Source organism: Typopeltis vanoorti, chromosome 12, assembly GCF_054136105.1.
Source record: "Typopeltis vanoorti isolate ZY-2024b chromosome 12, IOZ_Tvanoo_1.0, whole genome shotgun sequence".
Classification (NCBI taxonomy): domain Eukaryota; kingdom Metazoa; phylum Arthropoda; class Arachnida; order Uropygi; family Thelyphonidae; genus Typopeltis; species Typopeltis vanoorti.
This window is the reverse complement of record NC_143560.1, coordinates 79,589,921-79,605,541: the sequence shown is the minus strand read 5'-3', so window position 1 is coordinate 79,605,541 and position 15,621 is coordinate 79,589,921. Positions and strand designations below refer to the sequence as shown.

Below are 15,621 nucleotides of genomic sequence, written 5' to 3'. Positions count from 1 at the left end.
TTACCCCAGTCCTGAAGATACTTTCAGGCACAAACTTTGTTTGCTCACACTTGGATAAAGGATTAAACTAAATTTATTATAAGTGGAACTTAGATGAACATGTTCTCCCATCATGGATTATTTAGAAAGAAACTTCATTAATTGAAATATTAAAAACAATGTTGCCAATTTGACATTGTTATGTTTGAATTGTAGTGAGAAATATAGTGGAACTGAACTAAATGTTGAGGGCTGTCAAACTTTACACAGGATAGGAAAAGTATTGAAAAAGTACTGAAAATATGTAAGACAAACATTAAAATGAAATTATTAGTATTTATAAATATATTTTTTTTGACTAAAATTAGAACCTCTGAACCAGTAATGAACTGTAGAATATTAATCTGCAAGTTTAACTAAAGATATAAGATACAGACATTGTAAGTAATTTACTTCATGAACGGAGGAAGTTTTATATGGACTTTCAGTCAAAGGTGAGTCAGCTGATTTCAAATGGAGATATCAGGGTTTTTTTCTGGAAACTTGGGATTTTTATTCTGCACACAAGCAAATCAAACATATGCAATTAATAGACAAAAATACCATCACTGGACAGTAGATGGCCAGTATGGATGGTGGGTTGTGTGATGTAGGTTGCCTTTCTTCAGAAGTCCTTGGATTCCATTTGAGTTGTCACGTAATTATAGTAATAATAATACAATGATTAACACGTGAACAGATAAACAATTTATTAAGAACTCCAATATATTTCAACCATATAATATTATATGAGGTTAGTAACTTATAGCATAAAACTGTAAGTGAACTAAAGGTTGGAGTATCCAGAAACTTTTGCTATAAAGCACAAGCTTCTGACTTTTTTCCAAGCCACTTCAAGTGTCTAGTTAACCAGATAGCTATCTCTCACTGGTTGATTGAAAATCATTTACCATCTAAACGTTTTCTTGCACATATGTACCATGGAGAGTTCACGTTGTCAGTGAATTTTTCACTCCATTTCAATGTGGGTTTCACTTGGACAATTTAAACCCAAATCAGGCAATTTATCATAACTTTTCAACTCTTTTCAGATTTGATTTCTGTATCTGCATTTTTATGAAGCAGATTGGAGGTTGTAATATAATTGATATGAAAGTGTTGTCAGTAAAGAAATCGAAATAAACTGGTTATAACATTTGATGTAATTTGAGAACAATGTAAAAAGATTTTTTTCCACTCAAATATCTTCTTAAAACTATTTTTTCTGTCCTACAGACACAATACTTAATTCAGGAGTGTGCACCATTGATTACTAAACCAAATTTTGTATCGAGCTTCTGTTACGCAGTTGACAATCCATTACATCACCAAAAGGTAAGTTTTTTTAAGTTGTCAAAATACTTCTTTAATTTTCAACAGCAATTATTACTCTACCTCTTATGTGTTTCTGTAAAACATCAAATGCAAATTTGTTTTTAATTGATTTCAAATAATAAAAAGAGTGAGGAAAACAATACTTGCATTTAAGAGTACTGGTTCACAAATTACATTTCTGGAAATAGTAAGAATTTCTTATAAGCTTAAAATTCTTGGGAGCTGTGCAGATTTGAGTCACTATATCAAACTCTTAGGGACTACAGGAACATATAAGTGGATAGTTTATGATGAATTTCTTTTAGCATGACATTGTATCCATGTGGTGTTAGTCAGGATTTTCGGTAGTTTGTTATAGTGAATAAGTTTATTAGAGTGGTGTTTGCTGTAGTGATGAGAGTTGATACATCTAGGAAAGTCAGCAGCAAATTTTCTGTTGGTAATGTTGTTCTGCTATAAAGTTAACATGAAAATTAACAGTATTAATATAACTATCAACTTCTGACATTGAGTGATCTGATTTCCCAGTTTGAAATTTAAAAAAAAGTTTTTGAACCTTACTAATTTTTCAGTTTTATTTGTGAACAGCTACTAAACCTTGAATAAACTCACATGATTTTCTTGTTTATCTTTTTCTTGAAGAACATAGAACTTTTATGTTGCAGAATCCTTCAAAATTATTGCTGGGACAAGTCCATAAAGCATGTCACTTTTTATTATTCATTAGTTGTGCAGCAGAACAGAAATTCATGGTTTCGTGTTCATTTGACCAACCTGAACACTTTTTGCATGCAAGCCTGACATTAATTATAACTAAACATAACATAATTTTAACATGATACAGTTGACTGTCACTGTAGCAAACTTGCAGGGACTAGGAATAGTTTACTATACTGATTTTTCTTAAGAACATCATTGCACCTGTTGAACTCTGGTTGGGCCTTTTCAATATTTTTTTAATGGGTTTATTATAGTAGGATTTGCCACAGCAAGATCGACTGTACTACCATCACCACTGCTGTTTTATTTTTTCTGAAATAAATTAATTTAACTTGTCATAATTTTATGATATAAAATATTGTCAAACAGTTTGTGTAAATAAGTGCACCTTCAATGAATTGGCTGCTACATAAACATATGAAAGCAATTTGTCTTCCTCTTTAAAAATAAAATTTTAAATAATTATAATTTTTTTCTTTTTATGAAACACATGACCAATGAGTATTAGTTATAACTAATCAAAATTGAGAAAGTGTAATGCAATGGTTTTTGTTGATGTTAGACTTTAAAATTGCAAATTTTATTTTATTTATGTAATTTTATTTCTTGATATCTATTAATATAGATGGAGTTATCTTCCTGAGGTTGATAGCACATGTAATATAACTCATTTATCTCTTCCTACTGAATTGAAAATGGCTATGAAACATAGCCAAAAATTCTATGAAAATAAATAATATATATACATAAGTGACATCCATATTTTATTTATTATTATTATTAGGGATGTGCCATATTCAACTGAAGCATACCAAATTAAATTTTAAACAATGTTTTCAAAAAAACATAAGTATCTAAAATTTTATAAGTTTTTAACGAGTGTATATTTTTGTTTGTTCAAAACATTTGTTTATAAAATTTATTTACAATGTTTAATAAAATTTAATGAATTATGCTTTGGCTGAATATTCAGCTTGGCCAAATTGCAGAATGAAGAAAGATTAAAAAACATGTAATAATACTTCGCCTAATCATGTGACCACAAAAATAGAAGATGGAAAGTTTCAAAAACTGACCGGAGACCTTATGAGAATAAAATCTTCAGCAACTATGAGTTGTCTTTGCTTGCAGTACTAAAATGATGCACGCTTCCAAGGCATATCTGTATGTTTGGCTTGACAGCTGTTTTGAACTGTTGGTTCTCATCGCAGATCAGGAAGAACCTTAAAATGACAAGAATCTTTATTCAATACCAAAACAATTCTATTTCAGAGAATTGTATGTTTCATAAGGGAACAGCAGTTGTCTTTTTGCTTAAGAGTAATTATCAAAGAGCCTAAATGTATTCATTTTGACATTGTAAAATAAACAAATTAGTCCATATTTCATGCACTGAAGAAACTGGATAAGTTTAAGTAGTTCAAGTTAAGGCAACTCCAGTGTGACAGATTGTATTCTCATAAGCTCTCTCTTTTTTATTCAAAACTCTCCTTTCTATATATATATATATATATATATGTATATTTGGCTATGAAATAAGCATGTTTCTTTAATATCTCCTATTTCTGTTTATTTTTCATTGCCAAAATGAAGACTTTTAGAATTTTTTTTTTTTTTTAGCATAGCTGCCTTCCAAGTAGTTAACCCAGGTTCGATTCCCGGTTGGTACAGGAATTTTTGCCCGCACATGGCACTGATCTGCTGTAGGTCTTATGACCTTTCGTGTGTGGGTCAAATTATATACATATATAAAATAATTTAAAAATGTTAAGTATAGAGCCCATATGCTTCGATTGGAAATAAGTGAACTATTGTAATGAAGGATATTATGGATCCATCCATATTTTATAGCCAAATATAGGAAAAAACTTAAAACTTTGGAAAGTTTACTGGAGTGTTTATAAGAACATAACCTTATAAGTTTTTTTAGTAAATTTTTGAAAGTAAGAATATTTTTCTACATTTTTTACTTTTGCTTGTTTTCATATTTTCTATTAAATATCAATGAATCTGTAATATTGTCTATTATAATAGACAATATTATAATTGGTAGCTACATTAATCACCCAATAATCACTTATAATGAATGTAACCTTCAGTTGTAGGTGTAGAGTTCAAGTTGCTTAAATAGTGCAATCAAGGCAACTCTGATTCCAGTCATGTTCTCGTAAGCTCGCTGGTCAATTTTTGAAACTTCACTTTCTTTCTACATTTGGCTTTAAAATATAGATAGATTCATAATATTCTCCATTTCGATATAATAAAACTATTATTTAATTTCATAGAGAATATTGTACAGGTGTCCCTCATTAAACTTATCTCTTACATTTTCTCTGTATTCTTTTAGGATACCTTCTGACTTATTTGCTAGGAACTTTTGGTATCCTTTCTTCTTTACCAGTACTTTAACTTTTTGTGTATTTTTCACATGCCTCCCTAGCTGAATCAATGTCTTCTTCAGAGTTCCACTGAGATTCCAAGGTTTGGTTCTTGTTTTCAATCTGTTTCATTTTTTTCTTCAATAATGTTTATATAGTCATGTCTATAGTTTACTTGTAAAAGCTACCCAACTTTAATTCTTTTCAAAACTTTCTTACGTACTGTTCTTTTCAAATGTAATATCCATTTTTATCCTACTTTCCTGTATCTTGAACCAACATGAAGATATGAACACTAAACCGCACTTTACCATTTTCGCTATAACGCGATTTTAAAGTGAATTTAAAAAATAGCAACCGGTAGCAATTTCGCAACCACCCTGTGTGTGGTCACGTGACGTTGTGCGGTCACCGCTTTGACAAGGCAGCATCGTGCTGCATGTCAGTCTCACAAAAGGTGTACAACTAGTAAGCTCCATTGTTGGAGTCTTCTGCAATGCAAACATTATGGAAAAAAGAGGTAATTGTGATCAAAATACTTCCAAGACCAAAAAAACAGAGAAAAGTATAACACTGGAGGAAGTTATAAAGAGGTATGAACGTAATGAGCGCACAGTCAACATAGTCAGAGCTACAGGAATTTCAGAATCAACTTTAAGAACAATAAGAAATCAAGCAGAGAAAATAAAAGAAAGTTGTAAAAGTGAGACGAGAATGTTGACAACTAAGATAACACAGATAAGAGCACCAATTATGGAGAAATTGGAAAGGATATTGACCCAATTCAGTGAACATGAAAATCAACGTGCTGTTCCGTTATCCACCTTGATTATTCAGGCTAAAGCGAAAAGTTTGTTTGATGATTTGAATGCTATAGATCCTGATTCTAAAGTGCAATCTTTTGCTGCAAGTGCTGGGTGGTTTGAATGTTTCAAGATGCGACATGGCTTCCATAATCTCAAGCTGACTGGCAAGGCTGCAGGAGTTAATGTTGTTGCTGCTGAGAACTTTCCAGCAAAATTTCTAAGTGTTCAAGAACATGGTTATTTGCCTCGACAAGTGTTCAATCTCGACGAAACGGGATTGTTCTGGAAGCGTATACCTAGTAGAGCATTTCTATCTGTGCAAGAAAAGAGGGGGCCCAGGTTTTAAAGCTTCCAAGGACTGTCTCACTTTCCTGTTAGGAGGAAATGCATCTGGAGATCACAAAACTAAACCACTAATGGTTTATCACTCTGAAAACCCTCACGCACTCAAGGGCTACTCAAAGGAGGATTTGCCTGTTGTATGGTGGTCAAATAAAAAAGCATGGATTACTGGAGCTGTGTTTGAGTCCTACTTTTGCAATGAACTGCGTCGTGAATTGAAATGTAACCTTCAAAATTCTTCTGCTTCTGGACAATGCATCAGGACAACCTCCAAGCATCACTGAAATTGATGAGATTGTCAAAGTTATTTTTCTACCCCCAAACACAACATCCATCATTCAATCCATGGATTAGGGTGTTATTGCAACTTTCAAGAGTTATTATCTCTGCAGAACATTTTCACAGCTAGTAAAAGCTACATGTACCAACAGTGAAGATAAAATTTCAGTGAAAGAATTTTGGAAGAAATATGATATAAAAATGGCAATTGACAGCATTTGGAGAGGCATGGGCAGAAGTTAAGCAGTCCTGCATGAAGGGAGTTTGGAAGAAAATTTGGCCTGGAGTTTCTGATTGTAATGATTTTGATCCTGAAAGTGAGCTTGCCAACTCAAGACATGACATAATTAAAATGCCGAAATCTGTTGGATTTGAGAATGTGGATGAACTGCTCGAGTCCCACTCATCAGAGCTGACTAATGAAGATCTTCTGGAAATGGAAAACAACATGAATGATGACAGTCAGGAGCCCTTTGTTGCCAAGCCCATCAAACAGCTTTCAACAAAACAAATGACAGAATTTTTTAAACACATTGACAGTGCCATCAGAATAATTGAAGAAAATGATCTTAATGAGACTAGAAGTACAAAAGTTGTGAGAGAAATTCAGAATTCTTTGACTTGCTACAAAGAACTTTATAGAGAGAGGAAGAATGCTGCCCATCAGCTGAGTCTTGACTGTTTCATTAAAAAAGTTGAAGATAATCAGCCTATCATCCCAGGGACTTCAAGAGAGCAAGGGAGTGATGATCCAGACTCACCAGACCCAGACCATTTATTATCCGATTGAAGACTGTCAGAAGTATGTATTGTGTTTAGGTGTTTATGCCATTGTATTAATTAAATTCATTCATTAAAATTTGTGTTTTCTTTATAAATTTAAATAATTCATTCATTAAAATTTCTTTTGCTCACAGGTGTAAAGTTTTCATTTTTTTATCCTTCTGAAGAAACTCCTATCCCTATCTCACCATGATAAATTCAACTCACTTTACGCGATTTCGTGTTATGCGGTTATTTCATAGAACCAATTAATTGCGTAAAGTAAAGATGTATTTAAAAAACCATTCATCAGAAAAATCAGAACAAAATATTAATGGGACTTATTTTAACCACCTTACCGGCCATTAAAGATCAAATACACATCCTCAAAAGCTTCGTATCCATCATAAATTTCAATGTAATATCGATGTTATTACAATTTTAATATGCACTTTGCATCCATGAAAATGTGGACGTATATATACGTCCTGGCTAGTAGCGTGGTTAAATTGTGAAATATAGAGAATAATTATGGATTTAATAATCAAAATGAATTTGTGATAAATTATGATGTAGGAAAATGAATTTTTTTTGGAGTAGCACATATATCTAGTTTCTTCATAAATATTGCTGACTTCTGAAAGAGAATTTCTGAGAAATTGTACTGTGGAAAAATTCATCGTGTACTGCAACATTTATGAAGACAGACTGAAATTGTATTGCAGAAAAATGGAATTACTATACTTTCTTTCCATTCCTGTGGAATTTTCCCTGTTCTGAGACTCATATTGAACAGCTTGGTCAAAGGAATAGTCAGTTCATCTGAACACTTTTATCACGTGTTGATATCCAATCAGTCCCTATTGCTGAATTCTTATTTAGTTTGTGCAACAGCTCTAATAATTAGCCTTGGAAACCCTACTGTTTGAACAGTTGTGAAAGATAAGAAAAGACTTTTCCCAATTGGTTGCATCTATTATGATGCATGCAACAGGAATTCTTCTGCTTCAGCCAGCCGAGTACTGAATCTTTCTACTGATTTAGCTGAAGCCAAATATCTGAAAAACATGTCAAATCAGTTGAATGCCAAATCACAACTGAAATTCAGCACATCCCTAATTATTAAAATGTTTTCTGCTTACATCTCGATTTTCAAGTCAGCATATAATTTTGTTTTGCCCAGTTTTGCAACTACAAATTGAAATGGTTTCAAAACTTTGAACGAGATCATCACCATTGTCATGATATGTACTCTCAAGGGGGTGTTCGGGCTATTATCACAGCACTACATGAATAAGTTTACATTCTTAATAATCTCCTATCAACAGTTTTCTTCCAAATTAATCTATTACTTGTCAGCATTCCAATATTGTTAAATCTAACATTTCGTTCTTTTAAGGTGTTTCTGACTGAATCAACCCACCTAGACTTTAGTTTTCCTCTCGGCCTTTTTCTTGCCATCTAGGTGTTGAACCTGTTTTTCCAACTTTATCTTTTAAATTTGTTTAAGTGACCACTTAAACAAATATTTAGATTAGCCCTGCTCACACATTCTTGATTGCAAACAATGCCAAGTTCCTTCCTAATGTCTTCATTTTTAATATGATTTTGCCATTAACACCATCTATTCACTCCCCTAATCTTTCTCACAACTGTTATCTGTGGTCAAGTGCTGTATTTCTAACCCAATTCTTAGATCCATAACTTAAAATTGATTTGAACACCTTCTTATGTACTGTTAGTTTAGTGTTTTGGCTAATTTCTTTTTTATTCCATATAAATTTATTCAGCTGGCTATCCACCATACCAGCTTTACTTATTCTGTTGTCTATTTCCAGATTTAACTTGCCAGCCTCACTAAAATCTGAGCCTAAAGAGCTGAAATATTTGAATTGTTCTATTGGCCTGAAGCTATTTTATGTTCCTGCCTGTTTTCATAGTTAGTCTTTTTGCTGATTCTCATGCCACATTTGTTACAGCTATTATTCAATTTAGTTAGACAATCCTGAAGACTTGCATTGGATGTATTTAGGAGTACAATATCATCATCTGCATAAAACAAAGAGCTAAGTTTAATATCTCCAATTCTAATATCAGGTTTAATGCTACTTGCTTTCATAATGCGATCCATATAGATGAATGAAAGTAAGATGATGTGCATCCTTGTCTTACACCTGATTTTACATCAAACCTTCCTGTATTTTATTCACTGTAGATCTACAACGTAAATATAGACTATGTATTGCTCTGAATGATATTCTATTTACTCTATATCCATGTTTTCCAATGTTTTTTGGATCATGCCCCACCTCAACACTGATAGTTGAGTATATCAGTATATGAGGTGACGAATGCAACATATTGTCTAATTGCCCCCCCCCATGGGGCGTATGCCCCACGTTAAGAAACACTGCCCTATATAATTGTAGTGTTTTGAAAAGTTTTTCTCCGAGTACTTTTTCGTATGCTTTTCCAAATCTACAAAACCTAAGTAGAGATATCTTTTCATATTCCCACGATTTCTCAACTATTTTTCTTAAAAATCTGAAAATCTGATCTTGACAACTTCTATTTGGTCTGAACCAAGTGGAGTCCTGAACCAAATTATATATATATATATATATATATATATATATATATATATATTTATGAAAAATATTGAATGACTAGAACCGAGATTTAATTAAAAAGGTTTTAATATAAACACACTACTAGTTTCGGCCTGTAACAGCCTTCTTCAGGTGACATTATAAAAGAAAAAACACTAAACATTGAGGGTTAAAAGACTATGAACATCATAGACAGTCTTTATACATAATTAGCATTAAAACGTTGTAGTTGTATTTGAAGCTGTTCTTTCATTTGTTGCATTGTTGGGAGAGTGCGTGCTTGCTGCATCACGTGAACGCCAGTACATGATTACAGCTGAATGACTATCCGGGAGGTTGTAGCTTAAGTTGTTATTTAGATGAACAGGATTGAAGATGATTTCTCTCGATTCCACAATTTTTCTCTCTATTTCGTCACTGCAACGGAAGATGTTTGTAGATTTTTCCCAGCAGACTTTGTGACTTTGGTTATTATTAGGATTAGCCGAGAAGAGGATATGACTTGATAATGCACTTGCTCGCTGTCTCTTGTAAGTAATGTCTCTCATGTGTTCTTCCATACGCATTTCGACAGATTTGTCTGTCTGCCCGAAATAAGGAATATCGCAGTCACATAATATTTTATATACGCCAGGGTATTTGAGTTGATGATGACAAGGTTTTGGGTGGCTAATTAAGGAACGGATCTTTGGAAGTGGAGTGAACAAGGTTCTGATATTGTATTTTTTTAGAACTTTTGCTAATTTATGTGAAACAGAACAATATCAGAACCTTGTTCACTCCACTTCCAAAGATCCGTTCCTTAATTAGCCACCCAAAACCTTGTTATCATCAACTCAAATACCCTGGCGTATATAAAATATTATGTGACTGCGATATTCCTTATTTCGGGCAGACAGACAAATCTGTCGAAATGCGTATGGAAGAACACATGAGAGACATTACTTACAAGAGACAGCAAGCAAGTGCATTATCAAGTCATATCCTCTTCTCGGCTAATCCTAATGATAATAACCAAAGTCACAAAGTCTGCTGGGAAAATTAGCCACCCAAAACCTTGTCATCATCAACTCAAATACCCTGGCGTATATAAAATATTATGTGACTGCGATATTCCTTATTTCGGGCAGACAGACAAATCTGTCGAAATGCGTATGGAAGAACACATGAGAGACATTACTTACAAGAGACAGCAAGCAAGTGCATTATCAAGTCATATCCTCTTCTCGGCTAATCCTAATGATAATAACCAAAGTCACAAAGTCTGCTGGGAAAAATCTACAAACATCTTCCGTTGCAGTGACGAAATAGAGAGAAAAATTGTGGAATCGAGAGAAATCATCTTCAATCCTGTTCATCTAAATAACTACTTAAGCTACAACCTCCCGGATAGTCATTCAGCTGTAATCATGTACTGGCGTTCACGTGATGCAGCAAGCACGCACTCTCCCAACAATGCAACAAATGAAAGAACAGCTTCAAATACAACTACAACGTTTTAATGCTAATTATGTATAAAGACTGTCTATGATGTTCATAGTCTTTTAACCCTCAATGTTTAGTGTTTTTTCTTTTATAATGTCACCTGAAGAAGGCTGTTACAGGCCGAAACTAGTAGTGTGTTTATATTAAAACCTTTTTAATTAAATCTCGGTTCTAGTCATTCAATATTTTTCATAAAACTATGTATGTTAACCGAGTCAATGATCATTCTGTCATATATATATATATATAGTTTTTCTGTATTGATTCCATACTTGAGAGGTTGAATGACCTATAAGCACATCAGTGCTGTCTGAGGTGCAGGTGAGAAGTCAGAAGTTTTTTTTTTTGAAGAGTTGCTGGTTGTAGCTGTTTGGAAATTATTTTTGCAGTAGACTGTTCCAGAGAACAGAAGTAGATGGAATGAAAGAGGATGAAGAAAAGCACTTTCAGCGTGTTTTCAGTTGCACCATAAAGGGTGCTTGGAAGCTGTTGCTCTTGTATTAATAGTGCAATAGATAGTGGAGGAATGTTCATTGGAGCAGTGAGCATTGAAATATCTGTAGAATAGACACAGAGTTGAAACACCGTGTCATTGGAATAGAGGTTGAAGTTTATCTGTAAGAGAGGGATCATCTGTGAGTCAAATGACACTCTTCTGTACAGTATCAAGAATTTTTAGAGAAGTTTTAGTTACTCCACCCCAAATATGTGAGCAGTATTCTAAACATGGGCATATTTGGGATTTGTATATATTGTTGCTCAGTGTGAGTGGCACTTGCATTCTCTGTGCTAGGTTGTCTGAAGACAGACTTAAGTTCGTCTAGTTGCCGGCTGGAGGAACTTTTTATAAGCCTTCTTCTTCGACTCCTCCCCTAGTTAGTCAATCTCTCATACAGGCAAGCAAGTTTTTTCTCCTGGAAATTCTGGTTTTTCATCCTATAAACTCAAGAAAATCGAACTTAGAACCCACACTATTTCAGACAATAACATGTTTGGGTAGACACCAAGAGATAGCAGCACTTCTCTGCCAGTGTCTTCATGTTGCTGCTTATAATTAGTAATAGTCTTGCACCAGTTGTTTCCAACTAGCTAGCTACTGGTGAAGATTGAACTTCCCTCAGTCTCCAAAAGCTAGATAGTGTTAAAAGGCCTCACCTACTCCCTATAAGGGAATAAAAGGCATTAGCTGGTTAGCTGATATTGATAAGGATTGGTTGTGTAAAATATTGTCTTGAAGAAAAGAGAATGCCTATTTTTTTTTTTTTTTGGATGCTATTGTTGTAATGTGTTTGTGCCAGGAGAGGCTGTAGGTGTATGTTTGCCCGAGCAGAGAGAGAACTGATCTTGTCCTGTGATTTATGTATTACTGAGGGTAAGAGAATGTGAGATGAGATATTTTTTATCAGGAGAAGAAGCAAGACTGTGTTTTGGTAGTATTGAATGTGACCAGATTTCCCTTGCCCCATTGAAGGTTCAGTTATGTGATAATCTTTTTTCTTCTATATGAAATTTCTAGATACAAATATTTTAATTTAATGTTGATGGTAAATTTATTTAAACTTTGTAATTTTATTGTTAAACCTATTCTGTACCATAAACTTTGCATCTTGTAAGTAGCTGTTCTTCCCTTTCAGCTATGTTTGCTTACAATTGTTAATGACCAAGTACTCTTTTCTTACAGGCCTTATGAGTCCATGTGACTAGCAGGAGAGTGGCAGAACAGAAGTACTTGGTTTGCTTACAATTGTTAATAACAAAGCACTTTTCCCACAGGCCTAAGAGTACATGTGACTAGCAGGAGAGTGGCAGAACAGAAATACTTTGTAATCTTGGTTTAGTTCTTTCTTAGTTGTTAAAAAAAAAAAAAAAACTGCTGCATTTGACTGTGCCTAGTAGTTGTAGTCAAGGTATTTAAAATGTGAATATTGATACTCTGTGTTCATATTTGATTTACGTTACCTTGTTCATTGTCATTATCCTCAAAAAATGTGTCAGTTACTGTTCAGTCACTGTTAGGCAAAATATTGGATTAAAATATTCAAAATTTCTTCTAAAGTTTTTTTTTTTTTATTAACATATATAAGAAATATGTATATCTAAACAATGTTATTAGTCCTATAGAAAATTCTTATCATTGTATGTAATGTGTGAAAGAAGAAACACTGAAAGAGGTAAGATTTATTATGTGGAATCTTTTGAAGTGCTGAATTTTATATTTATCACATTGTATTTATGCGGTGCATACAATATATCCTTTTATTACTTAAAAAAATGAATATTTAAACTATTTTTCTCGTGTTATTTGTATAGAGCCTCAAGCCCACTGCTCAACTTTTGCCACAACTTAGCAAGGTTTTGAAGCTCTCTAGAGTCCAAGAAGTCGCCTTTGGATTAGCTCTTCTTTATTCTTCTAGTGTTGATCTCTGTCACCACGCTGCACAGTTTGTGAAACAAAAATTGCCAGATTTACTTAGATCTTATATTGACTCAGGTATGATATAACTATACATATTGTAATCATTTCCTGAAAAAAATGCAAGCTACTCTGATAGTATGATATAGTTAAGACTTACTAAATTACTAACTTTTTTTATCAGCAATTTCTTCAAAATGTGTTAGTACATTTAGCAGAAATTTACAGATTGTTTTTCTTTCTTGAAAGAATCAGGATGGTTTTCTGATATCATGTACTTTGATCAAAAAAATAAATGCTTTTAATATTTTTCTGGAATTAAAATTTTGAGATATGTATAATCAGTGCATATATGAAATATGCACAGTAAAATACTTTACATTTAATACATTATATTGAATACTTTATTATTTTTATTATTATTAAAAGTAATATATTTAAACCAAAAATTTGTCAGGTGATTTTTGTTTACATCTGCAAGATGCTGCTGTTGCTGTAATCAGTCTACCAGTACATCTGACATTTTGATGTCAATTTCAAGTTAGCATTTTTTCTCATTGTACAAATAGTTTGGCAGAACCTTGAGAGTATTTGAATGTTTATACATATACACACATATACTTTAAGACATTTCACAAATGCTGAGAATTTTACACATAAAATTCTACCAGATCAAGTTAGACTATATTTCTATTTATATATATACGTAGGCTGTTCAATAAGTAATAAGATTATATTTATACAGAAAACAGATTAGCTTTAATTGTCATCATTTACATGGTCTTTTTCAAAGTAACTACCATGAGACGCGATGCATTTGTCCCAATGTTGCATCCACTTCTTAAACACATGTGAAAGTCCGTTTTTTGAGAGGTCTTTCAAAACCACCTCCGCAGCTTTTACACATGCTTTGTTGCTTTCGAAATGGCAGCCTCTTAGTGGTTTCTTGAGCTGAGGAAACAGCCAGAAATCGCACGGTGCGAGATCAGGACTGTATGGAGGGTGTGGTAGGATATCTGCGTTGTTCTTCTGCAAAACGTCCACTACACAACCAGCAATATATGGCCTTGCATTATCGTGGTGCAATAGGAAGCTATTCTTCAGCAATGGACACTTCCTTTTAACGTGCTTGATGATAATCGCTGCTGTGTTGATCATTGTCTCTGTGATGGACGTTGAAGGTCTTCCCTCATGTTCAAGATCTTCCACATTTTGCCTTCCTTCCTTAAACGTTTTATGCCAGCGAAAAACACTTGCCCTCGACATCGCCTCATCGTGGAAAGCTTTGCGTATCACGTTAAAAGTGTCCGATGCCGATTTTTGCAAATGCACACAAAATTTAATTGCATAACGCTGTTCCAAGGACGCTTCCATTTCGAAGGCTGGTCACGCCTCATAGGCGTGCCGAAACAAGCTTGCGTTTAGTCACGTGACAATCTGTCACATCAGACCGATGCCATCTATCAACCTCTTTTGTTAATAGAGACAGCAACATTTCTCTATTCCACAGAAATTAATATTGTGATGAGTGGTTTTGCCACAGTAAAATTAGTCTTATTACTTATTGAACAGCCCACGTACATATAAAACATAGAAAAAAAAAAAAGGAACCAAGAGTTACAATGCCAGACTTCAATCCTACTAAAACATGGCTACAATAGAACATTAATTTAAAAAATCCTATGTCAACCTCCAAAATCAGATGAACAAGAAAACCAAGTGATTCGATTCTCCCATATATACAGTCACAGACAAAATAGCAAGGTTGCGCAACAAAATATAAAGGTTGCCTTCTACCCAATCAATAAGATCTCTGATTACTTGAAACCTCCCCAAACTTCTATAATCATAGTTTAAAAAACCAGATGCCTATGATCAGGTTAGTTACGGTTTACACTCTAAACCATAACTACACTTTCCATTGTTGTTATTCATGGTCTGGAGCGATACGCTGAACAGAACACTTCAAGGACTTTGAAAATGAAAGAAGACACAAATCAGGACTGTCAGCACCATACTACTGAAACAAAACATTAAGTATTATGGCAACAAATAAAAATGCTCCACATTAACATTTATTTCTCAAGAGCATTCAAAGAATCATCTGAAATGATGAAACATCCTCTACAGTGCAACAAAAATAACAGATGATTTGACATCAGGTTTGGTCTTGACTAATTCATCACAACATGCTCATATTTACCAGTAGTATTCATTAGTCCACAAATGAGCAAATAATGTCTTAGTAAATGCACACTTTCCATTGTATTTCATGTTCAAATATTTTCAGTGTGGTTGTTAACTGAACTGTTATTACTGATTTTTAGTGTATTTGCACAATTATCCTGATGTAAAATAAAAGATTTTCACAAAACTAGTCAATAGATCAATAAAAATAGTTTCTTATTCTATGAATACTTTATTTTTGTGAAATAATACCAAAAATCATATTTCTAGCATGTCCTCTCTCCACA

The 15,621-nt window shown here is 33.5% G+C and overlaps 1 protein-coding gene across 3 annotated transcripts in view; it reads left to right on the top strand.

Annotated features, from left to right (window-relative positions):
- Not1 (CCR4-NOT transcription complex subunit 1) overlaps positions 1-15,621 on the top strand; it is a 568,860-nt gene that overhangs the window by 17,680 nt on the left and 535,559 nt on the right. For all 3 annotated transcript variants that reach the window (XM_090401629.1, XM_090401630.1, XM_090401628.1), the window contains exons 3-4: positions 1,255-1,353; positions 13,045-13,225. In XM_090401629.1, coding sequence (XP_090257755.1) covers positions 1,255-1,353; positions 13,045-13,225 — 280 coding nt within the window. The remainder of the gene's footprint in view (positions 1-1,254; positions 1,354-13,044; positions 13,226-15,621) is intronic.